A 26845-nucleotide genomic window follows, 5' to 3' on the forward strand; every position below is an offset into this window, starting at 1 on the left:
TATTTTGTCTATTATTTTCTTAACCTTTGGCAGATATCTAAATTTGCCATTAACATTGGATTTGAACTTAAACCACTTACCCAAAAATATCCATTAGCAATAACTAAAATTTTTTGCTTTGCCCATATATCCCCTTACAAAAATGGAAATACACATTTACTTAGATTATCTGAGGTTTATTTAACTTATGTCTTTTAATACAAAAACTTATTTAGGGTATGAAAGGCAATATTGGGTCATCTGGCGATAACGACAAGGGTATTCGAGGAGATGAAGGAGATATCGGAGTACCAGGTAATTTATATAATTATTAGGGATATCATTACCCTTATTCTGTTAACAAGCAATAAAAATAATAATCAATAAAATGCTCTTGCAAAGGTATTGTGTTTAGTATGCGCAAAATCAGCTTTGCAATAAATACGTGAGTATTCAAGAGACCAACGTGAGTGAGTCAACAAAAATTAATGCTTTGTAATACTTTGCATTAATGAGATTGCTGGAAAACCTCTTTTCCTGAATTCTGATGAAGAAACAGTTGCTCGCAGTGTTGATGGTTGATAGGCTTTCTAAATTGTCCGTAAAACACCAAATAAAACGATCTGCATACTTTGAACAAGCACCGTTTAAGACAAACAGAATCAGTCTTCTGATTACTATTAAATAAAAGAAAAACAAGTTTTTCAACTGAAAGTAAAGAGCAACATTAAAACCTAAAACGAACAGAAGCTATTACGTATATGAGGTGTGTCGCCCCCTCCTCAACACCTTGCTCTTTTCAGTTGCTCTTTTCAGTACAAGTTTTTCAGTACTTTTAAACACGAAAAAATCCTCCCTCTCTTTGAAATATCCTCTAGATCAGTGGTTCTCAGACTGTGGTATGCGTATTCCTTGGGGGTACGCCAAAATTTTCAGGGGGTACGTGGCCAGCGAACAACAAAAAAAAACTTCTAAATCCAAGATGAGACTACTACTACAATTTACTTATTGCGGGTGACTAAGAAGGGTTACCTAAAATGTTTTGTGGGTAAAAAGGGGTAGTACAGTTTCTAAATAAGTTTGAGAATCACTGCTCTTGACAATTCAGTCCTGGTAAAAAAATTGCCCTGGACAATTACCCTTAACATCTTCACGTGTAAAATTGAGTCGGCAAAGAGACATAGACATAGACATTGAGTCGGCAAGATATAAAAAGAATTTTGTATAAGAATTCTGGCAAATTCCCCCCGTGAAAAATTTTCTCTGAAAAGTTCATCCCCTGTAAATTTCCTTCCCCATGGAAAGTTCTCCCCGTGGCAAATTCACTCAACAGATAATCCGCCCCCTCCCACCAGAAAATTGTATGCATACTTCTCGATAACAAATACTATCAGTAAACAAAAGGTACATTTTATAACTTAAAGACCTTTCCCCATGGGTGGGGGGGATGTTTATCCAAAGGCGTAGTTATTGGGTCTTTCATCGATGCTAAAAAAATGGCAATCTCAAGTTTTTGATCGGACGATTTCGGAATAAAAGGGGTGTGGGAGTCGGCCTACTTGCCCTTCAAGACGCTCTCTGATATTCTCAAATACGCTCAATCTGATGGTGGTATTTTACTGGGATTATTTGACTTTTAGAGGGTGTTTTCCCTTTTTCAAAAATCAGGCAAATTTTTCAGGCTCGTAGCCTTTTATGGGTAACACTAAACTTGATAAAGCTTGTATATTTAAAACCAGCATAATAAGCCAATTCTTTTCACATATCTATTGTTATCAAAATTCTGTTTTTTAGAGTTTCGGTTATTATTAAGCCGGGTCGGTCCTTACTTACTGTTCGTTACCACGAAGTGTTTGATGTTTGTTCTTACTATAGCTCATGTATATTGTTTTCAGTTTGAGAGAAAAAAGTAGTTTCCTCATATTTCGCTTTCAAGTTTTTTTTTTTTTTGTTCCTAGTTGTACTCGGGCTCAATGTTTTTTTTTGGGAGGGGGGGGGAGATGATAATTTTCTTAGGGAGAGTGGGGTTAAAAGCCTGAGCGATCATGTGGTTTAGACCGTATTTTCATTCCATGGGATGGTATTTTGACATAATTTTTGTGAGGTGCTCCCTGTCTTTTGTATATTAATATAATGATATGTCTTACTGTATAACACAAGATATTATGAAATTATTATAATTAGTAATTATAATATTCATTTAATGAACTTTTACCATAAATTCGGTTTTTCAATAAAGTCGAATAGTTTTTCAAGTGGAAAACTACCATAAATTACTTTCAATAAATAATAGAGCCCCAAAACGGACAGAAATTATAAATAAATAACCGAGTTTAACTCAAAACAAGTAGAAACTACCACAAAGAGAAGTAGGTCTAACGCCCCCTGTGCCTTCTAAAGACCAGAACATGAAAACAATTTTTAATGGAAACAATTTTTATTTCAAGCTATGAGTTTTATTTCTTGTAACCTCAAAAAAAAGAGAGAAAAAAATCGCCATCATAACCAAATTTTCTGAAAAAAAACAATGTAAATTGACAGTTTTGTATTTACTGATATTTATTCCTGGACGTCTTAGTAAGTTTTGATTTATTAAAATTCAATTCATGTTCTTACTATTAATAGGAACAGGGGAAATTAGTCTTAATCCTCTCTGTGGTAGTTTCTGTTTGTTTTGAGTTTGACTGAGTAATTTATTATAATTTATGTTCGTTCAGTCTCTGATTTATTTACTGATAGCGATTTATGACAGTTTTGCACTTGGAACATTATTTGATCATTATTTGAACATTATTTGACTTTATATTTGATTGTCTTTACCTTAATAATGCTCTTTACTTTCCTTTTAAAAGACTCCTATTACAGAGAAAGCTTTTAAAATTATTTTTTTCTGTTTATTTTGAACTGATATAAACTTTTTCACTCGCTAAGTAATGAATATTTTAATACTTTTAGGTTTTTCCCTATAAATATTGAGACTTAAGGTTACTTTTAATATGTTTTGCGGAATTTTGCAATAGTTTTTGATAATAGGTTTATAGGAGTGACGGAAATATAACTTCTACCATGCTACAACTCATAGTAAACACCAATATTAATCAACTACCTCTCTCCACATGCCCTGGGTGTTTTAAGTTAATTCTCGTAGCTTTTCCTGAAATATTGCAGATGCACTCTTTTGACAATCTTTGATTCACACAGTTCGTAGTTCTCCGGTTGAGATAATGACTCCTCGAAAGCTATTTAATCACGACTAGTGGAAGAAGAAAAAGAAAAAAAGATTTAAATAATTTCTTAGACCACACTGCTTTTCCATTAAAAACAAAAAAAAATTTTTAAACACGAAAAACGGTTTTTAATTTTAAAAAAAGAATTTAAATAAAAAAAAATTATTTTTGAAAAAAATCTACTAATATTTCGGCCCGAAAGCCGATTTCATTTATAAAACGAAAAAAAAATAAATAAATAAATAAAGCAAAAAAAAAAAAAACCATAAAATAAAATAAAAAAAAAAAAAAAAAAACAAAAAAGAGAACAAAAAGCAAAAACTAAATAAAAATATAAATAAAAAAGAACAAAACTCACATATTAATTAAACACTTCCATGCACTGAATGTCTTTTCCATACATTCAGTGCATGGAAGTGTCTTCCATACATTGTCTTCCATTGTCTTCCATACATTCAGTGCATGGAAGTGTTTAATTAATATGTGAGTTTTGTTCTTATTTTTTATATTTTTCTTTCGTTTTTGCTTTTTGTTCTCTTTATGTGTTTAGTATGTTTTATTGTAATGTAATTTAAGTTGTTTTTTTTTGCTTTATTTATTTATTTATTTTTTCCGTTGAGAAAGGCTCCCGGATGTGGGGCCGAAATATTCGGAGCTTTTGTGCATAATTAATTGTTTTGTAGTTAACTGCTTGTTAGAAAATTAAAACCCGTTTTTCGTGTTTAAAAATTTTTTTTTGTTTTTAAAAAAAGATTTGTTTGAAGTTCTAATCACCTTTGGAAATATTTATTATATAAGAGCTATTATCTTAAACAAAAAATCCTTAAATAGTAGATTTGAAAGTTGCAATAGCAAATATTTGGGTAAACAATGGGTTTCCGAACAAACTGCCTTTTTTGTTGTAAAAAATTAGCTGAGCTTGGCCAAGATTGACAGAGATTAGATTATCCAAAATTAGATCTTCAGCACAAAGATCGATGATGTTTGGAATTAAATCAGTGCAGAAGCTACCTAATCTTGAAACTCAAAAGCGTCTTAGGTCGGGATAGTAAAATCATAACTCCAATACCCTTATTTTTCAGTTTTAATAATTTTTCTATTTGGTTTTCAGTGTTTGCACCAATTTACAAGAAAGTGGGAGGGGAGAGTTTTTTTGAATTTTTATAATTATGAGACAGAAAAAGTAATTTTTTATATCTTAGGATAGGGGCATTCTTTTCAGTTAATTGAAGACACCAACTATTTTTTTGGGATATAAGGGGATAATTGCGTAACCCTGTCTCTCCCACATGGTTTGAAGTTTTTGGGAGTCAGGGGAATCTTGAAAGTTCTCTCTGCAATTTTAGGCTTGAGCAAGTAGAGATATTGTTGTTGTTTTTTTGGGGGGGGATGTACTGGTCCCTTCAGTAGTCTTTGAATGCACTATCATGTTATGTATTTATTTTACTGACTTTTCCGAGTACCGAAACTACCTACCAGCATCCTCGATTTTAGATTGCTTTAGTTTTTGGGGGTACCAAAATTAGCAACCTACATCCCTAGTATGACATCCACAGAAGTTCAACTGACATATTAAATCACCTAAATGGATAAGTAAGTTGCCTAATAAAAGTTTTATTCACCTACCCTACAGTTCTCTTTAAAGTATCATATACATATTTCCCAGTTAGTGAGTGTCTTTCTAGGACGGAATAGAAGAGTATCATAGAAGATAGAAGAGTATGTTAGGACGGAATAATCTTGGGTGTATGAAGGAGAGGAGAAATAAAATTAACGCAAGCTAAGCTGCTTACACCCAGTATTTAATTTCTAGGTCCACAAGGTCAAACAGGCTTAGATGGGAAAATAGGCATTCCGGGTGAACGAGGTAAAGATGGAGAAAGAGGCAGTCATGGTGAATTTGGTCGAATAGGAGAGATTGGATTCAAAGGTGAAATGGGTCATCGAGGAAGGCAAGGTGCTTCAGGCCCAAGAGGTGCAAAAGGTATACTTGTTTAGGCCTTTTTTTCTAGAATTTGGATAAAAACTGTTTTATGGTTAGAGTTGAGCTGGGAGTCGCCCACCATAATTTGTGCTTAATATTATGAACAGATGATCAAAAATTTTAAAAACTGTCTTTTTAAATTTTAAGAATGCAATTCGTATTATAAGTTTAAAGATAGTTATCTGAAATTTCGTTTGATATTCTAAAGAACTGATTTTTAATTGACTTTTTGAAGTAGAGACGTCTACGATGTAGAGACGATGTTACAGAGGTTCCAATCAATTTTTATTACAAGTACAGAAAGCAACGTCCTAGTGTCAATACGCCCTACAATAAAGCCTATATTAACATTTTATATCATAATGAGAAATCTGGTCTTACCAAATTGACATTGTCGACTACCGTAGTTTACAGTGTGGTTAAACCAATTTTATTGCTTTATTTTGATACACTTGAAAGGTTGAAGGAGTTGAAAAGCTTGAAGACTAGAAGTTTTTGTTCAAGGAAGACTGGAACTTCGAAAAGTCTTGAGAGACTGATTTGCAATCGGAGTTCTTAGTCCATCAACTCAAATTTATTTGGAAAGATTTCGTTCTATCTGAAAGATGTGCTTCTCTTTAGTTAAAGTAGGACGATTACCCCACAGTATCAAATAACAACTGTTAGTGAACACGCTTTCCTTCTAATATATTATTTTCACCTCAGTAGGCTAAAGAATAAGCTTAAAGTAAATGTGAAACATATCACCATATGTTTCAGCTATTTCAATATGACCTGTGAATAAATTTCTTAACCTGGCTATATTCTCCTTTCCTGATAGAAAAATGATTGGTGAGAATCAAAGTTATTAGAAGAGGCTGCAACAACTCTCTGGATCACTCAGCTAGTCTCGACACCGAGTTTTTTTTCCCTAGTTTAGTTTAGTTTATTAATAAAAAATAGAACTTGACAAAATGCATACATATATGTAAATATATAATACATGAAAAAAAACAAGTCTTTCAACTAAATCTTATAGCTTGCCCCTGAACTCTTAGGGGCGTGCCAGGAATAGAAAAAAGGAGAAAATTTTAGTACTAATTTATAGCACAAATTAAGTATACCAGTAATATTTATAATATAAAAAATATATATATATGTATTTGTGTATAAATAAAATACATAATTCCTTGCTGAGTTACTACTGGAGTCACCGTAACGACAACAAAAAAGGCAAAACTATCCAAATAATTCACTATACTCCTTCACACACCTCAACCAACAAAAAAAGAAGAAGAAGAAGAAGAAAAACGAACAATAGCTTAGGACTCATTAATAGAATACATTTTTTCCTTGACTCCACTTCTAAATTTTTCCATACCATTTTATACCATTAATAATCATATTATTACTAAGCTATAAATTTATAAATGAAATACAAATAAAAATGACAAATAATAATTTAAAACTCATAGTTAGAATACATTTTTTCCTTAACTTTATTTCTAAATTCTTCAAAACTTGTTGCGTCATTAGTTGTCTTATCATTAGTATTCCATAATTTTATTCCTCGATAAATAAAGGAGAACTTAGACCTTGTAGCAGTGGCAATTGGAGCAGACAGTGCCTTGCTTGTTCGAGTATTATAATGGTGGCAATAAAACCTAACCTTAAACATGCCTGAGAAGCATAAAAGTGGATTATTATTATTATACTTGAACATAAATAACTGGTGATAAAAATGCCGTAAGCCAGCAGCTGGTAAAATTTTTTGTCTTCTATACTCCAGTCTCACAGAATCACTGTAAGATTTATTACAAAGTAGACGGATCGCATTATTTTGGAGAACTCGAATTGGATTTACTAGCGATGGAAATGACCCTAACCATGCCGAAGAACAATATAAAATATATGGATGTATTTTCGAGAAATACAACAACCTTAAAATGCGATGCGGGACAAAGTGTGCGAGTTTTCTAAGGATTCCAATGTTCCGTGATAAAATCTCTGACGTGTTCCCAACATGTTTCCTAAACTAAGAAGTTTCATCAAGTTTAATACCTAAATACTTGACACAAGACTTCCTTTCAATCTCGCCATAACTGTATCTTAATCGAGAAATCCATGGGTAATATTTAGCTGTTCTTGAGAATATGATAAAACTACTCTTAACCGGGTGAACTTGTAGTTTATTTACGCGCATCCAAGTTGAAACTCTGTCCCACGATTGTTTACTTAATTCAAGTAATCCCTTCTCAGTTCTTGCGAGACAAACAAGCGACGTGTCATCAGCAAACATCGGTACTGTCCCTTTTTGTGGATCATTGAATTTTTCACTGAAATTGTTTTTTATATTAGATATGGTTTGAGTTAGGTCATTTACAAAAATTAGGAATAATAGTGGTCCAAGAACAGAACCCTGTGGAACTCCACATGTAATAGGAAAGCTTGATGAACGCTTTGAGTCAATCTGAACATACTGCAGCCGCCCTGCTAAAATTACACGTAGAAAGTTAAGCCCAGGATCTCTTATGCCATAAAACTCACATTTTAGAAGTAGGAGATGATGATCTACTGTGTCGAAAGCTTTAATTATATCTAAAAAAATTGCTAAGACCCTGTAGCCTTCATCCAACGCTTGATTGACTACGCTGCTTAGGTAAACCACCGCTTGTTCTGTTGTGTAACCATGCCAAAATCCGAATTGGGTAGGATTTAACACATTACGACGCTCTAAATATGCATAAAGACAGGGAGCAAGGCACCTATCTAAGGCGCGTGATAGTACAGGAAGAACAGAAATCGGCCTGAAATTTCCTAAATTATTTGTCTCACCACCCTTATGAACAGTAGTAACACGAGCTACTTTAAAACAAAACGAGAAGAAACCCTCTTTTAATGCAGAATTAATTAGGGACAAAAGTGGCTTCTGGATTAATGGCAGAACAAATTTAACGACTCTTAATGATTTAACATCACTACCAGAAGCATTACTTTTCATTCTGTAGATGATCTTTTTCATCTCACTTAATGATACAGGTGCTAAATACATAATGTTTAACTCTCCATGAGCCCACATTTTATCAAATATAAACTCTAGATTGGTCTAGAAATACGTTTTGGAAATAAGCTTGTGACGCATATCTGGAATCTGAAGATTTAAGTACGAGGACATTTTTTTTCGAGCAGTGAATGGGGCTATACTTTGCGGATACCACATTCCTTGGCATCTTTTCAAGCCATTCTTAAGGGTTAATGAACTCTGAACAAACCCAGTAACGGCGATTCCCAAATGCACTATTGAGGATCAATGAAATCTGAGTACGGATTATATCTAAGTTGGGTAAAAATTTCTACACTTCATTTGTATACAATAGATACTGAGGGTTCTATGTTTTACTGCGTCGTATGGAGAACAGTCGTTCTACGCTTCATTGCACAAAGCTGTAATGAATTCTACCGCATCTACGCTTCATTGCACACAATTCAACGGCTGCTAAATACTCTATTGGAGTCAATGAATTGGTGCGTAAGCATCATTGTGAAACAAAAGTTATGATTTCAGAAATATTCGAAGGTTGTAGGACTTAAACCTAGGACTCCCAAGCATAAAGAGATGACGCGCTACCCAACTGAAGTTAAAATTTTGAAATAGTATCTGAAAGACCAAGACTATTTACCCGAATCCAGATTTTTTTTCCACAGTTGAAGATAAGGAAGAAATTTGAGATAATTTTGGTTTCAAGCAGCTTTCTATTTTTGTTATAACGGGGAGACTTGTTTTTTTTTTTTTTTTAGCTTTATGATTTTCCTTTTATGTGTTTTAAGATTTTATTAGAAGTCCATCAGTTTATACATGGCTTTGAAGTTTATGTTTTAATCTGAACTAGAGGCCAGAGGCCAAACTAAAAGTCAAAGCATATATTTTTTGCTTTTACCCTTCCTGTCTGTATATTTACCCCATTGGCTTTTATCCTTCCCTGTTTCTCTAATTTATCTTATTGCTTCTAGATGATTGAAACATATCAACTAGACCCTAATATATGTTGAAGATGATGGCGCTGTAATAATCATAATCTCGTCTTTTTTCAGACGGTCTAATGATTTTTCCTCAAATTTTACAAATAATTTTACAGTATTGACATTTGAAGAGTAATTTAAAGCATAACGAATATGACTTGCATGGAATAAGCACATCATTTTTTTTTTATTTGTTACGAGGTCTATATATAGAAGTGCCACAATTACATGTAACGTACTTGAAGTTGTTAAATATTTTGATCCTCTACAATAAAAGAGCTGGTAAAATCTTAGGAGATAAGTTTTTTGATGTCTTAAAAATTGGTAGAGTTAGGTACAATAAAACTTGAAGGAAAGGAATAGATTCAGGGCTTGAATTCTGTCCTAGGTAGGTCCTTTAAGGTGTATATATCTACTCCTGCCCCTTAGGAAGGACAATCACCTTATATGAACATAGAAAGAAATGTGTTATAAAATAAATCTTTCAGAAACAAAATTACAGCACAAAGAAGGTCCAAGAAAAGTTTTCATGTCTTTACTGTATAATTTAAAGAATTAAGAAAGAGTAGTCTTTAATTACAAAAACAGATAATATTACTTAAGTTCAGTTTAAATCATTGAATTGTGCTTAAAATTTAAAGGAAATGTAGAGTAAATTAAAATCGACAGTGTTTTTATTCCAAAGTTAATACAGGTTTTCTGTGCATTATTTTTAGCCTTAGAGAAAGAAAAAGAGTAGAGACTGGAGAGAAAAACACTTTTTTGGGGTAAGGTTTTGCCTCCGACGTTCAGTTTTTCCTTGAAGTTCATTCCTTAGAGGTTTAGTTTCCTATCTCTATTACTTTTTGAGATAATGGAAGTTCATCATCTAGAATTTTAGCAAAGATTAACTTTTATTGTCTTGTCTTCAGTATATTTTTTAAGTTTAGACCCTTTGATGCTATTTTTTCTGTTTCTAATATTGCTATTTTAACCGTTTTATTTTTAATGTATTTTTTATCGATGAAAGAGGATGAATTTTCAAGGGTTTATGACATTATACATTATAGAATTAATTATGTCTGAAAGGCAAATTCATCAGAGGATGAAGCATATCATCCCCAAATGAGATGAGATAATATCGTAAGAAAGGCTTTCAGGGAATTGGAAGTTCACGATAGGAGATAAGAAGACATGATTTAAATAGACTGGAGTGGGCGGAGAGCCTGTCCAGCTATGTTTTGTGTTAGCCTTAGGTGACATGATGCTGCAATTAGCATTAGTAGTAGTAATTTAGTTTTGTTCGTATTAGTAGTTTCGACAATTATTTTAGCAATAATGTTAGAAGACGCCCCTCTAACTTCACAACTAGTCTCAACATTTCTTAGTTGGAAGGATTAACAATATCTTAAAGGTAGGGGCAACCATTAATGAAAATGTATGTCGGAGTCAACTGTTTTTTTTGTTTGTCTTTGTATCTTTTCACCTTTATGAGAGTTAGAATGGCTACAAAATGGTATTTTTTCAAAATATAGGGGGAGTGCATTATCTCTCCTCTCATTTAGTGAATCTAATAACGCCCATTTTCTAACGGCCTTTCATGGGCACTGAATTTTCTAGGAAAAAGCTTTTTATCATTTTTTCTAGGATCAAAGGGGAGCTTGGGCCAAGACGGAGTTCAAACACACTTGAAGAAACTGTCCTACTTTATCACTCGACATTCACAGTCTCGGCAGATTCCGGAATGTCCTATTGGAACCAAAAAGATTTGGGATGGGTTCTCTCTTTCCCATTTTGTGGGTGATCATTTATCACAGGACCAAGATCTTGGTAAGAGCTCACTTTTCTGTTCTTTGTCATTTCCTCTCACTCAGCTTTGTGTTTACGTTTTGAACTGTCTTGGTTTAATTTACTATTGTAAGTCAGTGAAATAAACACAAAACAGACAGTTTAAGTACCAAGGACATAAAAATAAAAAAAAGTCGCCTCAGAACCCATCCTAGATATGTTTATCCTGAAAAGTCTAATTTTATATTATGTTTTTCGTGGGTTGGGGATATTTCAGAACTATTAAGTTTTAATAAAGTATCACATGTTGTCACTAATCAAAAATAAATGAGTAAAATCAATTAGCTAAATACCTTCAAAAGAAGGCTACACCATCTTAAGTTGCTTGATGCTGTATATTTTTACCTCTTTTCCTCTTTGGTGCTCTTTTCCTGTTTAGTTTCCTCTTTGCCTCTCTGGTGCTGTTATTCGTCCTCTTTTTTTATACTTTAGCTTATAGCAACACATCAAAGTTAATTTTCATTGAAAGTTCAAATTTTGATTGTAAAGATATGCGGTATATGGTTGTGTTGGTTTCCACTCAAACAATCAGATTTTAATTTTATAATTTTTTGTACTCTAATTATTTTTTAAATTATGTATATTTTGAATAAGGCGTCTCAATTATAGATTTATGTTTGAAGCCTTGACGCAAGACACAAATTTTTAAAATAATACCCTCTCTTACTCACTTACCCTCTTCTTCTCCACGTCCTTAAAGTCAACAATTGCTACCCTCTCAGACGCCTTGTTGCTGCTGTGAGTTAATAGTAGCAGCAGTGGTAGCAGTAGTAGCAGTAACCGTGGTAGAAGTTCGTATTCGAGTAAACTCAGGTCAAAATGTGTCTGGCCATTCAAACGCCTCTGACCTCATACGTAGTTTAAGGAGTGCAGGGTGCCAAGGTCCTAGCCTGTCTGAACTCCGGAGAGGTGAAGCCACCAAAAAATTCACATTTCTGCTCTTAAATGTTTAGAAAAAAAATTTTGGGACTAAGTTCGAGCCCCCCCCCCCCCTCGACCTGAAAAAATAAAACTCGCTTTCTATTCATGGAGGAATACTTAATATTTTGTCTTCTGGCTGGATTTTCTTCCTTTTTTATTCCTCTTTTTTTATTCACAAAAGAATAATACTTAAAGGATTTTTTCTTATCAAGATATTTTGTAAGGATTTAAAGTTAAAAAGTATAGAATACGGTTTTCAGTTTGAGTAAATAATTAAAAGGCTCAGTAAACCCTTGCGTGAGTGCTCGTTATGCCGTCAGTGGGTATCTCCACAGAATATTATGGAAGGCAGTAAATAAGGGTCTCTATAGGTTGGCTGGGAGTTTCAGACATCTTTCTCTTTCTGTTATTTAGTTGATCCTACTCAATGCAGTTTCGTTACAACCACCCTAATCGTCTATTCATAGTTTGAGTTGGGCTTGGGCGTTCGTTCTTGTCCATCGTTTCCCCTCTGCTCATAATATAATACAGCTTGACAATATAATACAATATATCATACTATACAATATAGTACAATATATTATATAATATTACAATATAATACAGCTTGACAGAATTTTTAAAAATCGTCTAATAATCTACATCTTTTCATCCAAATACATAGTACAGTTTTCGTGCTTTTTCCATCGTTCTTTTTTTAACATTTTTAAAAGAATCGTGTAGCTATTAATTATCCAGCTAAGAGGATCTTCCTCCTACTTATACCTACTCTATGATAAACCATGCACATCAGACGTTGGATGTGGATACCTCTCTGTGCATCCGTAAGAAAAAGAAATGTGGACAAAACTTTTTCTCATAAAGTTTAAAATAGCAATTTTGGCGCATTTGAATGTCTTTTTAGACCAAAATAAAATCATTGTATCTCTATTATCCTGTAGTGTGGATATTAGGCATTTAAAATAAAAGAGACACCAAAATAAAAGTTTTTTACACCCTGCACCCTCATTGGGTGTATTTTGCCTAAAATACATTCTGCCAAGCATATTAGGCATAAAACAACGATTTTCTAATGTTTTTCTTTCAGTTGTTTAAAAACTATACACTTTTTAGGGCGATAACATTTTTTTGGCCACTGCTGCCACTTTGAACGATGAAAACAAATAATCAAAACTAACACTACGAATTTCATGGCGCTTTTGCGCCTTTTAAACTCAAACAATAACGATCTGCAAAATCCAAATACAACTAAAACTTCAGATAGAATTACACCATTATAAGCTATTTTTTTCATGTGTTCTTAGCTTATTGTTGCTGATTTTCGTTAACCGACACTTTTTTGCCTTTAATTTGGCACCCACGACTACTAAAAGCTGCGTAACTCTGTATAGATTTCTCTCCCCTTAAAATCTAACTTCTGATTCCTGATTTGTGCAAGTTTCCACTTCAACAGTCGAAAAATTCAAATTTCTTTTTCATTGTCCTTGGTACTTTATCGTAGCAAAAATATCCCTTTTTCTCTTGGAACTAAGCAAGTTGGTTAAGCCTTTCCATTGGTGAAAATTCCCAATGAACAGAGAGAAGCTTTGTTGCATGTTGCAATCTCTTTTTTCGCATTGGTTGGCTATTGGTTATGGTGCAACTATTTCAAATAGGACACTCATAATTGATCAACTTCTCTTTTCCTAAGAACGGTATCATATAGGACAGCCATCTAGTTGTCTCCAAGTCTTCAACCCGATGCCATTTATTTTCTGCTCCAGCAGGAATTCAAGTGAAACCTGCAATTATGCTTCAAGAAACGATTATAGCTATTGGTTAAGCGCCGACAATGGTCAGAAAAGGTCGACAAGATTCACAAATATTGAAGGAGACGAAATTAAAAATTATGTCTCAAGGTTTGTGTTTATTATTCATCACTATTAATGTAAAACTATTTTTGCAAGTCCATATTTCGTTGTAAAACTGAACTGCTTTATTGGCCAAGCTAACTCTCCCGTTCATTATCTCTTTCCAGTTCAATCTACAATCATGAAATTTTCCGCGCTACAGCTATCCCAGATTTCCTTATTTTAAGCATTAAAGTGGCATAGTTTTTTTCCTGGGGAAAAAAAATAACTAACTTAAACAAATTTGCGACAAAGATGAAAAACACTCAGCCACTATGGACATAGCTGTAGATATTCGGCTGCACCATGTGTAACTAAGACTTGATATCATTTTAATAAAATTTAATTAAATTGTCGACAAACGAAGTTTTTAATAGCCAATCCATGAGCTATTAAAATCTAAAGGAACGGTTGGGAAGCATTTATGTATAGAAAACACATAAATGTTACACAAAAAAGAAAAACGAAAGAAGACTCAAATTTGAACAAGTTTATGTTTTTTTCGCATTTCTTGTGGTCCCTTTTCTCGCATTTTTCTGTTTTAGATAGTTTTCTTTTTTGTTCTCTTTCCTTTTTTTCCTCACTTTTTCTGTTGCTAAAGGTTTTGGGCATAAACTCAAAACAATCAGAATTTTATTACAATTTATACAACAAAATTTTTTATCGCTCTTACAAAGTTTCACTGTTTTAGCTAATGTTTTTAGGGTTTTCAGTGCTTTAGCTTTCAGTTTTTTGCGAATAATGTATAAATCTGGAATAGATACACACAATACCAGACACTAATTAGACTGACGATACATTACACGATAATTAATATTGACGATAATTAAACTGACGATATATATCACGAAAGTAACAATACTTATCTTTTTCTGTTTCATTTAACTCAAAGCTAGGAAATCTATTTCGCTCTGTGTGAAGTAAAAATAAACACTCCTCTTTATTTATAATAACAAGATAATAATCCTCTTTATTATTATAAAATAACAAGAACAATTTGTCGCTCCAACATGTACAAAACAAATCCTCGGTTATTGATTTGCTCCTAAATTAGTTTCCTACCTTAAGTTATATTAGTGAACAATACCTGCCTTAATTGTAACATTGACAGTAACCTAGTAGAGAGTGGAACTTGTTTTTTTTGCCAAAATAAGTGTTTTGGGTGAAAGACTCTTGTTTTACTTCTCCGTCATCGATTAAATTGAATGTTTTGGGGTCGGCATATTCCCCCACAGAAAATTTCCCCAGTGGAAAAAAACCTCCGTGTGAAACGCACCCATCCCAAGAACCCCTTCCCCGACCCTGTCTCTTTGTGAATCCTCCCACGCGTAAAGTCAAGATTGATGGTATTTTTAATATTATAGGTATTTAAAAATTCGGTTAGGATTGATAACTTACCGTCAGGTGTTATTATATACAAACATACTTAAAAAAAATAAGATAAAAAAATATGACTGATGTTAACGGAAGCACTGTATTTGGAAGCACAAGTATTTGGGTTAAGGGGCCTCTAATTTTAGTCATCACGGAAAGAGGGCCTTGGAAGGAATTTAACCTAACAACCGAAATTTGTAAACGCATCCGTAAAAAGAAACTTGTGAAAAAAAGTTCAATTTGAAGCTGATTTGGAATTAGCAACTTTTATTCAGATATAAGGGAACAGTAGCTTGTAGTTACGAGCAAAACCATGTAGGAATTGCAAAAAGTCCATGTAGAGGCCATTGCAAAGAGTCCATGTAGGACTATGAAATTCCTTCTAGTTGGTTCTAAATCAAAACAAATTAAAAATATTGAAATCATAATCTTGAAAAACACTCAACTGGAGGATAACTGCCGCCATCTTGAAAAACGCGGGAAGGTGCATTTTGCATCGTGGCACTGATGTGTTCTTGTTTTGATTCTTTATTTCCCTTTTTTCTTCGCATGGCTCACCATATAACCGGTGGATATAAAGAGACAAGTAAGGGTTTATATGAAAATTAATTCCAATTTCCGTGTGCTTGTTGTAGATTGAAATTATTAGCATGAAATCAGAGGACCATATAATATCGAAAAGTACCTATCTTCGCCGTCAAACAGATCATTGTAAATAAGTGTAAGTAAGGATGGACTCGTCTATATTGAAACTGATGCTCTTAAAAATCAATTTAATGACAATTAATCAAACAGTTCGTGGTAACGAACTGTAAGTACAGAGCGACCCGGCTCAATAGTAACCGAAGTTCTAAACAATGGAGCTTTGATACCAATAGATATCAAACAGTTTTTGGTAATAAACTGTAAGTAAGGATGGACCCAGCTCAATAGTAACCGAAACTCCGAAAAATGGAATTTTGATGCCAATTGATATATCAGAAGAATCAAACTTTCATGCTGATGTCAAATATATAAGTTTCATCAAGTTTAATTTTACCCATCAAAAGTTACGCGCCTGAGAAAATTTGCCTTATTTTCGAAAAAATGGGGAAACACCCCCTAACAGTCATAGAAATTTAATGAAAATCACACCATCGGATTCAGCGTATCAGATAGCCATACTGTAGAGCTTTCAAGCTCGTATCTGCAAAAATGTGGAATTTTGTGTTTTTTGTCAGAAGAAAGATCACGGATGCTTGTTTCTTTGTTTTTTTTTTTTTTTTCCCATTGATGATATTATTGATCCAGTAGTCCTAGAATATCGTAAGAGGGCTCATTTGAACGGAAATTAAAAGTTCTAGTGCCATTTTTAAGTGATCAAAAAAATTGGAGGGCAACTTGGCCCCTCACACGCTCATTTCTTCCCGAAGTCACCCAATTAAAATTTTAAGATAGCCATTTTGTTCAACGTAGTCGAAAATTTAATAAATATGTCTTTGAGGATGACTTAATCCATTACAGTTCCCGGGGGAAGGACTGCAAGTTATGAACTTTGCCCATTGTTTACATATAGTATTGGTTATTGGGAAGTATATAGACGTTTTCAGGAAGGATTTTTTTTTCTGGTGGGGGAGGGCTGGTGGAGGGGGCTAAGTGGGGGAATATTTCTGTGGAGGATGTTTCCTTGGGGTGAGGGACATTTCTATGAAGGGGGTGCCAGATTTCCCAGCATTATTTAAAAAACGATCAGAAATTAAATTAAAAAACAAGTTTCTTTTTCAACTGAAAGTAAAAAGCAACATTAAAACTTAAAACGAACAGAAATTATTACGTATATGAGGGGGTTCACCCCCAATTCAATATCTCGCTCTTTACGCTTAAGCTTTTTTTAGTACTTTCAAAAGAGCTGTCTATTCTAATTAACCGGCCTTTGTGATTCAGGGGTTTGTAATTTGAAACAAAATTCACACTTTAGCGTAAAGAGCGAGGTATTGACTAGGGGGCGAACTCCCTAATATGCATAATAAAAACATACTAATATAGAAGTTTGTTACGTAAGTTAATTCGTAAGTTACGTCAGAACAAAATTTCAAGAAAGCCATTTAGCCAAAAAAAAGAAAATTAATATGCAAATTTCATTTTAATTATTTATGCACGGTGAGCCAAAATTAAAGCCACATTAATTCAAAAACGTTCAGACATTAAAAAAAAAAAAAAACAATTTTTTTATCTCAAAGTAAGGAACGACATTAAAACTTAAAACGAACAGAAATTATTCCGTATATCAAATGGGGCTGTCCCCTCCTAAACGCCTCGCTTTATACGCTAAAGTTTTTTAGTGTTTTAAAAAATAGATTTTTGATAAAGAGTCTTACTTTAGCGTAAAAAGCGAGGCGTTGAGGAGAGGACAGCCCCTTTCGTAAACGGAATAATTTCTGTTCGTTTTAATGTCGCTCCTTACTTTCAGTTAAAAAAAAACTCGTTTTTTTTAATTTAATATTAAAAGAATCGGGATTTTATGCTGGTTTCAAATATATAAGTTTCAATAAGGGTTAGCCTTACCCATCAAAGACTACGACCCTGAGAAAATTTATCTGATTTTTGAAAAAAGGGGAAAACCCCCTAGAAGTCTTAAGATCTCAATGAAAATCCCACCATCAGATTCAGCGTATCAGATAACCCTACCGTAGAAGTTTCAAGCGCCTATCTGAAGTAATGTGAAATTTTGTATTTTCTGCCAGAAGAAAGATCACGGATGCGTGTTTGTTTGTTGTTTTTTTTTCAAAGGGGTTTTCGTGTCGACCCAATTATCCTAGAATATCTTGGGAGGGGTCATTTGAAAGGAAATTAAAAGCTCTAGTGCCCTTTTTAAGTGACCAAAAAATTGGAGGGCATTTTTTCTAAAAATCGTCCAACCAAAATTTTGAGATAGCCAGTTTGCTCAGCATAGGTGAAAGGCCGAATAACTATGCCTTTGGGGATATCATGATCCTCCCACAGCCCCTAGGGATAGGTCTTTAAGTTACAAAATTTGCCTGTTGTTTACGTATAGTATTTGGTTTCGGTATGTATGCAAACATTTTTGGGGGGGGGGATTTTCTGCTGGTGGGATTTTCCTCGGGCATAAGTTTCCATGAGGAGGGAAGTTTCCAGAGGTAAATTTTTCAGGGGTAATTTTACACTGGGGGAATTCGTCAGAATTCCTATACGAAATTCTTCTTATGTCTTGCTTTCTCTTTTCCGTCTCACTTTTACTCGTGGAAATATTAAGGGTAATTGGTCTAGAGAATAAATCCTTGGGGAGGAGGGATTTGTTCGTGGAGGAGTAGCCAGATTTCCTGTCATTATGTAAAAAACGACCAGAAATTTAAAAAAACAAGTTTTTCAACTGAAGAAAGAAGCAACATTAAAACTTAAAACGAGCAGAAATTATTACCTATATGAGGGGTTTACTCCTGCACAATACCTCGCTCTTTACGTTAAAGTTTAAATTCTGTCCCAATCCTTTAAGAACGACTCCTGGAACACTATGTTCGTTTAATTAGAACAATAAGAAGCTTTGTTTTAAGTACTAAAAAATTTAGCGTCAAGAGTGATGTGCTACTTTCAGTTAAAAAAAACTTGTTTTTTTTATTTAATGCATCAAAAGAATTGGCTTTTTAGGTTAATTAATTTAAAAAACTTTTTCCACAAAACAAGTTTTTCAAAGAAAAGTAAAGAGCTCCATTAAGCCAAGAATGAGCAAAAATAAAGTAAATTAATCTTCTAAGCGTAAAACTACCAAAAATCACGTTGAACTTTTAACTACGTTGAACAAAATACCTGTCTCAAAATTTTGATTGGATGTGTTTGGGTATTTGTGTTTGGGTAAATAGTGAGCGTGAGAGGGGGGCTAGTTACCCTCCAATTACTTTCGACTATTAAAAATGGCACTAGCCCTTTCAATTTCCAATCGAATGAGCCCTTTTTGAAGTTTGTACATTGTTTGCATATAGTATTTATTATTGGGAAATATATGGAAATTTTTCAGGGGGATTTTTCTGTGAGAGGGTATTTTCTACGGAGAGAATTTTTCGTGTCGAGGAAAGTCCTCGGAGTGAATTTTCTAGAGGAAATTTTACAGGAGAGTGGGATTTCCGGGCATGATTTAAAAAATACTCAGTAATTAAATAAAAGGGATTATAAGAAGATAGAGAGTAAAGTATTTGACTTTGAAGATGAATAAATAAATAAAAAACTCGCTCTTTACGCTAAAGTTAGAATTTTGTCCCAATTCTTTAAGAATGACTCCTGAATCACAAAGGCCGTTTAATTAGAATGAAAAGCTCTTTTAAATGTACTAAAAAACTTTATCATAAAGAGCGAGGTATTGACGAGGAGGCGACCTTCCTCATATAAACCATAATTTCTGTTCGTTTTAAGTTTTAATGTTGATCCTTACTTTCAGTAGAAAAAAACTTTTTTTTTAAATTTAATTTAATAAGAAACGAGTGTTTCAACCAAATCTACAGAGCAAATTAAAATCTGTTGTAATAAATTCTAAGTGCTGCTGAGCCTGTAAAATTAATTGTAAGTAAATTCACTGTTTTTTCTTTATTTATATGTTTATTTGAAACTAATAATTTCCAAGAGGATTAAATATGGCGGACAAAGTAGAAATCCAAATATGTAGAATTCCAAATATGGCGGACAAAAGTAGAAATCATTATTTTCAGAAACACTCAACTGGAGTATCGATTTCCCCCGTCTTGAAAAACGAGGGATATTATATTTTATTTTTACACTGCTTAGACTGATGTGTCCTTGTCGGAACTCTTCATTTCCCTTTTTTCTTCCCATAACTCATAATATAAAACGTAATAAGATAAAATCATAATAAGATAGGAAGGGACAATTAAGGGCTTATATGAAAGTTAATAACAATTTCTAAGTGCTTGTTATGAATTAACAGTAATAGCACGGCTTTTGGCACATTTAACATTTTCACACTACTAAGGTAAACCGTTCGTGGTAATGAAATGTAAGTAAGGAGCGACGCGGCTCAATAGTAATCGAAACTCTAAAAAATTCAAATTTTAATACTGATATATGTATCAAAAGAATCGCGTTATTATACGATTTCAATTACATAAGTTTCATTAAGTTTAGTGTTAAATATAAAAGGCTAAGAGCCTGAGAAAATTTGCCTGATTTTCAAAAAAAGGAGGGTTACACCCCCTATAAGTCTAAGAATCCTAATAAAAATCACACCATCAGATTTAGCGTATCAGAGAGCCTTTTTTTTCAGAGGTTTCAACCTCCTAAAATGTGGAATTTTATATTTTTTCCGGAAGAAAGATCACGTAGCCTATGCGTGTTTATTTGTTTGTTGTTTTTTTTTTCGTTTTTTTTTAACGGGTTTTTTATCCAGTGATCCTAGAATATCGAGAGAAGGATCATTCAAACGAAGATTAAAAGTTCTAATGCCTTTTTTGAGGGACTAAAAAGATTAGAGGGCAACTAGGCCCCCTTCCCAACACTTTTTTTCCAAAAATGTCTAACCAAAATTGTCTGGTCATTTTGTCCATCATAGTTGAAAGACCCAATAAATATGCCTTTGGATATAGCATGATCCCCCACAACCCCAGGGGAAAGGTCTTTAATTTATAAAATTTGTCCATTATTTATGCTTAGTATTATTATTGGGAAGCATGCCTTCATTTTCGGGTGGAGGAGGGGACAAATTTCCTGCTGGGGGTTTTCCCGAGGGAGAATTTTCCATGCGGAGGGAAGTGTCGAGGGGGGGTTAATTTTTCAGGGGAAATTTTACACTGGGGGAATTTGACAGAATTCCTATACAAAATTCTTTTTATATGTCTTGCTTTCTGTTTTCCGTCTCAGTTTTACGCGTGGAGTTTTTAAGGATAATTATCCAGGGTATCTATTCACGGGGATTGACTCGTCTCGAGCTGTGATTCACAACGTGAGGCGCAGGCCCCACCGATGGGACATGACAATATTTTGGTGGGTCAAGTGGGCGTACACACTTCGGCTGACTATGCTTTAGACCCTTAATATGAAGGAAAAAAAGTTCATGTGAATGACGGCACATTCAAATGCATTTAAAGAACGAAAAAGATGCATGATAGTATTGAAATGGCGTTATACATTGTATAATTGGTTTCGTATTCAGACGATATTTTTCATTAGAATAAAATATGCCTAGAGAACAACCCCAAAAAAGACCCCAAGTTATTGGCCCTCTAAGCATCCTTCAGGTGAATACATGTGAAATATAACAAAACTTAAATATCTCGAGGGGGTATCAGGATTTTAGAAACGCCTAGGCAGGATATGGCCTAAAATTAGCTGGAAACCACTGGTCTAGAGTATATTATTGTAAGGAGGGGGGGTTTCTCTATGGAGGTGGGGCTAGATTTCCTGGTATTATTTAAAAACGATCAGAATTTTAAAAAAAACAAGTTTTTTCAACTGAAAGTAAGAAGCAACATTAAAACTTAAACCAAACAGAGATTATGACGTATATGAAGGGGGTTTACCTCTCCTCAACGCATCGCTCTTTATGCTAAAGTTTGAATTTTGCCCCAATTCTTTAAGAACGAATCCTGAAACACAAGGATTAGTTTAATTAGAACAATAAAAAGCTTTTAAAAGTACTAAGAAACTATAGCACAAAGAGTGAGGTGTTGAGGATGGGGAAACCCCCTTCATATAACTCATACTGTTTGTTTGTTTTAAGCTTTAATATTTCTCCTTACATTCAGTTGACAAAACTTCTTTTTTTTAATAGATCAAAAGAACCAAAGTTTGATTGAGTACATATTGTTCTGTTGAACTCTCATTTGAGAACTGCTTAGTGAACAGTTTCTGACAATTATCTTGTAATTGCGAGTTTGTCAGATACTTTTAGGCATGACATCGACGATATTGGAGGGCCAACTCCAGAATACAGTGGGTTAAAAAACTTTACCAAAAATCATTTCAGTTTTTAGGATTATTTATTGGAAGCCTTTGTTTTATTAAATAAAAAAAAACAAGTTTTTTAAACTGAAAGTAAGGAGCGACATTAAAACTTAAAACGAACAGAAATTATTCCGTATATGAAAGGGGCTGTCCCCTCCTCAACGCCTCGCTCTTTACGCTAAAGTTTTTTATTGTTTCAAAAAATAGAGTTGTGAGAAAGAGTCAAACTTTAGCGTAAAGATCGAGGCGTTGAGGAGGGGACAGCCCCTTTCATATACGGAATAATTTCTGTTTGTTTTAAGTTTTGATGTCGCTCCTTATTTTCAGTTTAAAAAACTTGTTTTTTTTTATTTAATTTCTGATCGTTTTTTAGTTAATGCAGCTTTTATTTGTATAAAAATTTTACTTTTCTTTTGCTAAATGGATGTCTTTACAAATTAACTTACGTAACTAACTTCTATATTCGTATATTTTTCTTCTGGCAAAAAATACAAAGTTGCAGATTTTTGCAGATATGAGGTTGAAACCTATGTAATAGGGTTTTCTGATACGCTGAATCTGACGGTGTGATTTTCATTAAAAATCTTTCACTTGCAGGGGATGTTTCCCCCCTCTTAAAAAAATTGAGTAAATTTTTTCAGGCTCGTGGTCTTTGATGAGTAATACTAAACTTAATAAAATTTATATATTTAGGATCAGCATTATAAACACATTCTTTTGATACATTTATTGACATCAAAATTTCGTTTTTAAAAGTTTCAATTACTATTGAGCCGTATCGCTTGTTTTTTTATTGTTTTTTTTATTACGTATATGTTATTACTTATATGAAGGGGTTCTCCCCTTAGTCAATACCACGCTCTTTACGTTAAAAGTTAAAAAAATTTTGATTCAGAAACCCCTGAATCACAAAGGCCGTTTAATTAGAATAGATATCTCTTTTGAAAGCACTTAAAAAAAAACTGTAGCGTAAAGAGCGAGGTATTGACTTGGGGAAGAACCCCCTCATATGCGTTATAATTTTTGTTTGTTTTAAGTTCTAATATTCCTTCTTACATTTCAGTTGAAAAAAATTTTTTTTTTTTTATTTAATTTCTGATCGTTTCTTAAATAATGCTTGGAAATCTGGCACCCCCTTCCTAGCAATGTCCCTTACCCCCCATACACATACTCCACGGCAAGAGTATCCCTATTGAGCCCCGCCTCGCGCCCCCCCCCCTCCAGAAAAAATCCTTCCTTAACATGGTTGTATACGTCCCAAGTAACAATAAATAATGCTGGAAATTCCGGCACACCCTTCATGGAAATTTACCTTTCCCCATGAAAACTTCCTTCATGAACAGATCCGCCAATATAACCCCAGACCCACCCTGCCCTCCCACTAACAGAAAAAAACCCTACAGAAAAAGTTTGTATAGGCCTACTTCCCAATAACTAATACGGTATGTTAAAATTGGGTAAAGTTCATAACTTTTGGTCCGCCCCCTGGGGACTTCGGAAAACCAAGTCACCCTGAAAGACATAGATATCATATTATCAACCATATTGAACAAAATGGCGATCTCAAAATTTTTTTCAAGTCATTTAGGGGAAAAAATAAGTGGATGAGGGGGCCTAGTTACCTTCCATTTTTTTGGTCGCATGAAAAATAAACCGGAAATTTAAATTCCCGTTCGAATGAGTCCTCCCATTATATTCTAGGACCACTGGGTCGATACGATCACCCCTGGGGGAAAAAAAAACAAATAAACAAACAAGCAAATAAATAAATAAATAAACACGCATCCGTGATCTTTCTTCTGGCAAAAAATGGAAAATTCCACATTTTTGTAGATAGGAGCTTGAAACCTCTACAGTGGGGTTCTCTGATACGTTGAATATGATGGTGTGTTTTTCATTAAGGTTCTATAATTTTTAGGGGTCTTTCCCCCTTTTTTTGAAAATCAGCCAAATTTTCTCAGGCGCGTAACTTTTGATGGGTAGCACTAAACTTGATGAAAGTTATATATTTGAAATCAGCATTGAAATCTTATTCTTTTGATTTATCTATTGGTATCAAAAACCCGTTTTCTAGAGTTTCGGTTACCATTGAGCCGGGTCGCTCCTTACTTACAGTTCGTTACCACGAAGTGTTTGACTATTACCACCTTTCTCATGTAAGATATGCAACCATGATGCCATTTGCTTAGCATCATATATGCATCTCATATTTACATATTATGATTCAAACATTTTCTTCCAGCAATTTTTTCATAATTGCTAAGAAGTTCAATAAGCATTTAAATACAATCAACTTTTAATCGTGGAAATTCTAGATGCGACTTTTTGGCATAACTTTGACTATAATTGAGGGCCAATTCTATAATGGAGTGGAGTAAAACACTTCAAGACAAAGCATTTATTTTTTTTATTATTATTAGTTTTCTTATCCGAGATATGCAGCCATGATATTATTGCTTAGCATGATATATGCATCTCGTATTGACATGTTATGACTAAAACATTATCTTTACAATTTTTTTTCAGTTAACTAGAACTGCAATAAATATTTAAGTATTCATAAAAAAGTGAGTGTATTTAAAAATATTCTGGAATACTCAGTACAAAGTTTAATCTATGTTTAGATTAAATATACAAAAAACCAATTTTTTTCAACTGAAAGTAGGGAGCAACATTAAAACTTAAAACGAATAGAATTTGTTACGTTTATGAGGGGGGTTACTCTTCCACAACACTTCGTTCTTTACACTCAAGTGTTTAGTACTTTTAAAAAAGCTTCTTGTTGTTCTAGATAAACGAACATAGTGTTTCAGGAGTCGTTCTTAAAGAATTCGGACATAATTCAAACTTTAGTGTAAAGAGTGAAGTCTTGTGGAGGAGTAACCCTCATCATATACGTAATAATTTCAGCTCGTTTTAAGTTTTAGTGTTGCTCCTTACTTTTAGTTGAAAAAAATTTATTCAAGACAACATTGTTTTTTTATTCAATTTCTTATCATTTTTATTAATGCCAGGAAATCTGTTTACTCCTCCATAGAAAGGTCTCTCCTTTTCAAGGATTTATTCTCTTCAAAATTCAATCCTGGTAAAAATGCATCTCAGACAATTACCCTTAAAATCACCCATGCGTAAAATTGAGATAGAAATGAGAAAGCAAGACATAAGTAAAGTTTCGTATAGGAATTCTGGCAAATTCCCCAAGTGTAAAATTTCCCCTGAAAAATTCACCCCCTGGAAACTTCCCTCCCCATGGAAAATTTCCCCCGTGAAAAATACCACCAATAGAAATCTCCCCTCCCCCCCCCAAAAACAAATGTATGCATACTTCCCAATAATAAATACTCTACGTAAACAAGGGCGAATTTTTTAACTCAAAGACCTTTCCCCAGGGGCTGTGGGAGGGTTAGGATATCCCTAAAGGCAAAGTTATTCGGCCTTGCAACTATGCTGAACAAAATGGCTTTCTCAAAATTGTGATTGGACGTTTTTGAGAAAAAAGAGCATGGGAGGGGGCCTAGTTGCCCTTCAACTTTTTGGTCACTTAAAAAAGGCACTAGGGCTTTTAATTCCCGTTCGATTGAGTCCTCTCACGATGTTCTAGGACCACTGGTCGATAGGTCTATAAGATCACCCCTGGGAAAAAAAATAAACACACCGTGATCTCTCTTCTGGTAGAAAATCAAAACTTCCACATTTTTTTTCAGATAAACGCTCAAAACCTCCATAGTAGGGTTTTCTGATGCGCTAATTCTGATGGTGTGATTATCGTTAAGATTCTATGACTTTTAGTCGATGTGTCCTCCTTTTTTCAAAAATCAGGCAAACACTCTCAGGCTCGTAACCTTTGATGGGTAAAATGAAATTTATTGAAACTTATATTTGAAATCAGCATAAACCCCCGATTTTTTTATATACCCATTGTAAGGGGCGTCGTTTGGGTGTGGCATGGGAGGGGAGTTGCGCCCCCCCCCCCCAAATAATGCGGAGAAACAAAATATCAAAATTCCCTGTTTTAGAGGTTCGGTTACTATTGAGTCGGGTCGCTCCTTACTTACAGTTCGTTCCCACGAACTGTTTGATGTGTGTGATTATTAAGCATACAAAAAGATGCTAAAGTATTGATCTTGGTTTTTAGCCATGTTGTTGTACTGGAAGTGCATCATATTCTTTGTTCTAAACTCTTATTTAATTCGTAACTGGTTTGTGAAAGTATTACCAAAAACCCGAAATAAGGGCCATAGATTCTTCAAGATCCTTAGATTGTTTGTCAAATATAAATTATCATTTATCATTTATTTTTGTTCTAATATAAATTATCATTTATATTAGAAAAAAATTATCATTTACTGCATTGACAAATGAAATGGTTTTACAATTAGATCATTTGGTTCAAATACAAACAATTCAATTTTTACGTAAATGATGTTTGCTCGATTTTTGGAAATTTCTCAATGCTAATTTCTATGACAATTATGCGTACATAATAGTAGAATGCTTATAATGAATTTGTTTACACATATAGGAAATACTTTGCTTACACATATAGGAAATACTTTTGCTTACACATATAGGAATCTCCATGCTATTTGCGTAGACTATGTTCCATCCTGTGCTATTTGGGATTGCGTAATATGTTATGAAGGACAGGTTTCTGACATAATTTATGTAGGCCAGATTTCTACTTCATAATATATATATGG

General features: G+C 33.8%; 1 protein-coding gene across 2 annotated transcripts in view; it reads left to right on the top strand.

The window, feature by feature from the left end:
* LOC148951524 (uncharacterized) overlaps positions 1 to 26845 on the top strand; it is a 296748-nt gene that overhangs the window by 259678 nt on the left and 10225 nt on the right. The window contains exons 27-30 of one of the 2 annotated variants that reach the window (XM_089090920.1): positions 216 to 294; positions 5020 to 5190; positions 10816 to 10998; positions 13643 to 13835. In XM_089090920.1, the coding sequence (XP_088947046.1) occupies positions 216 to 294; positions 5020 to 5190; positions 10816 to 10998; positions 13643 to 13835 (626 nt within the window). Of the gene's footprint in view, positions 1 to 215; positions 295 to 5019; positions 5191 to 10815; positions 10999 to 13627; positions 13836 to 26845 lie in introns of both variants that reach the window. The other variant, XM_089090919.1, reaches the window with a different exon arrangement.

The sequence above is a fragment of the Artemia sp. Qi Xiang Cuo genome, chromosome 6 (assembly GCF_049724085.1).
Source record: "Artemia sp. Qi Xiang Cuo chromosome 6, ASM4972408v1, whole genome shotgun sequence".
Classification (NCBI taxonomy): Eukaryota; Metazoa; Arthropoda; class Branchiopoda; order Anostraca; family Artemiidae; genus Artemia; species Artemia sp. Qi Xiang Cuo.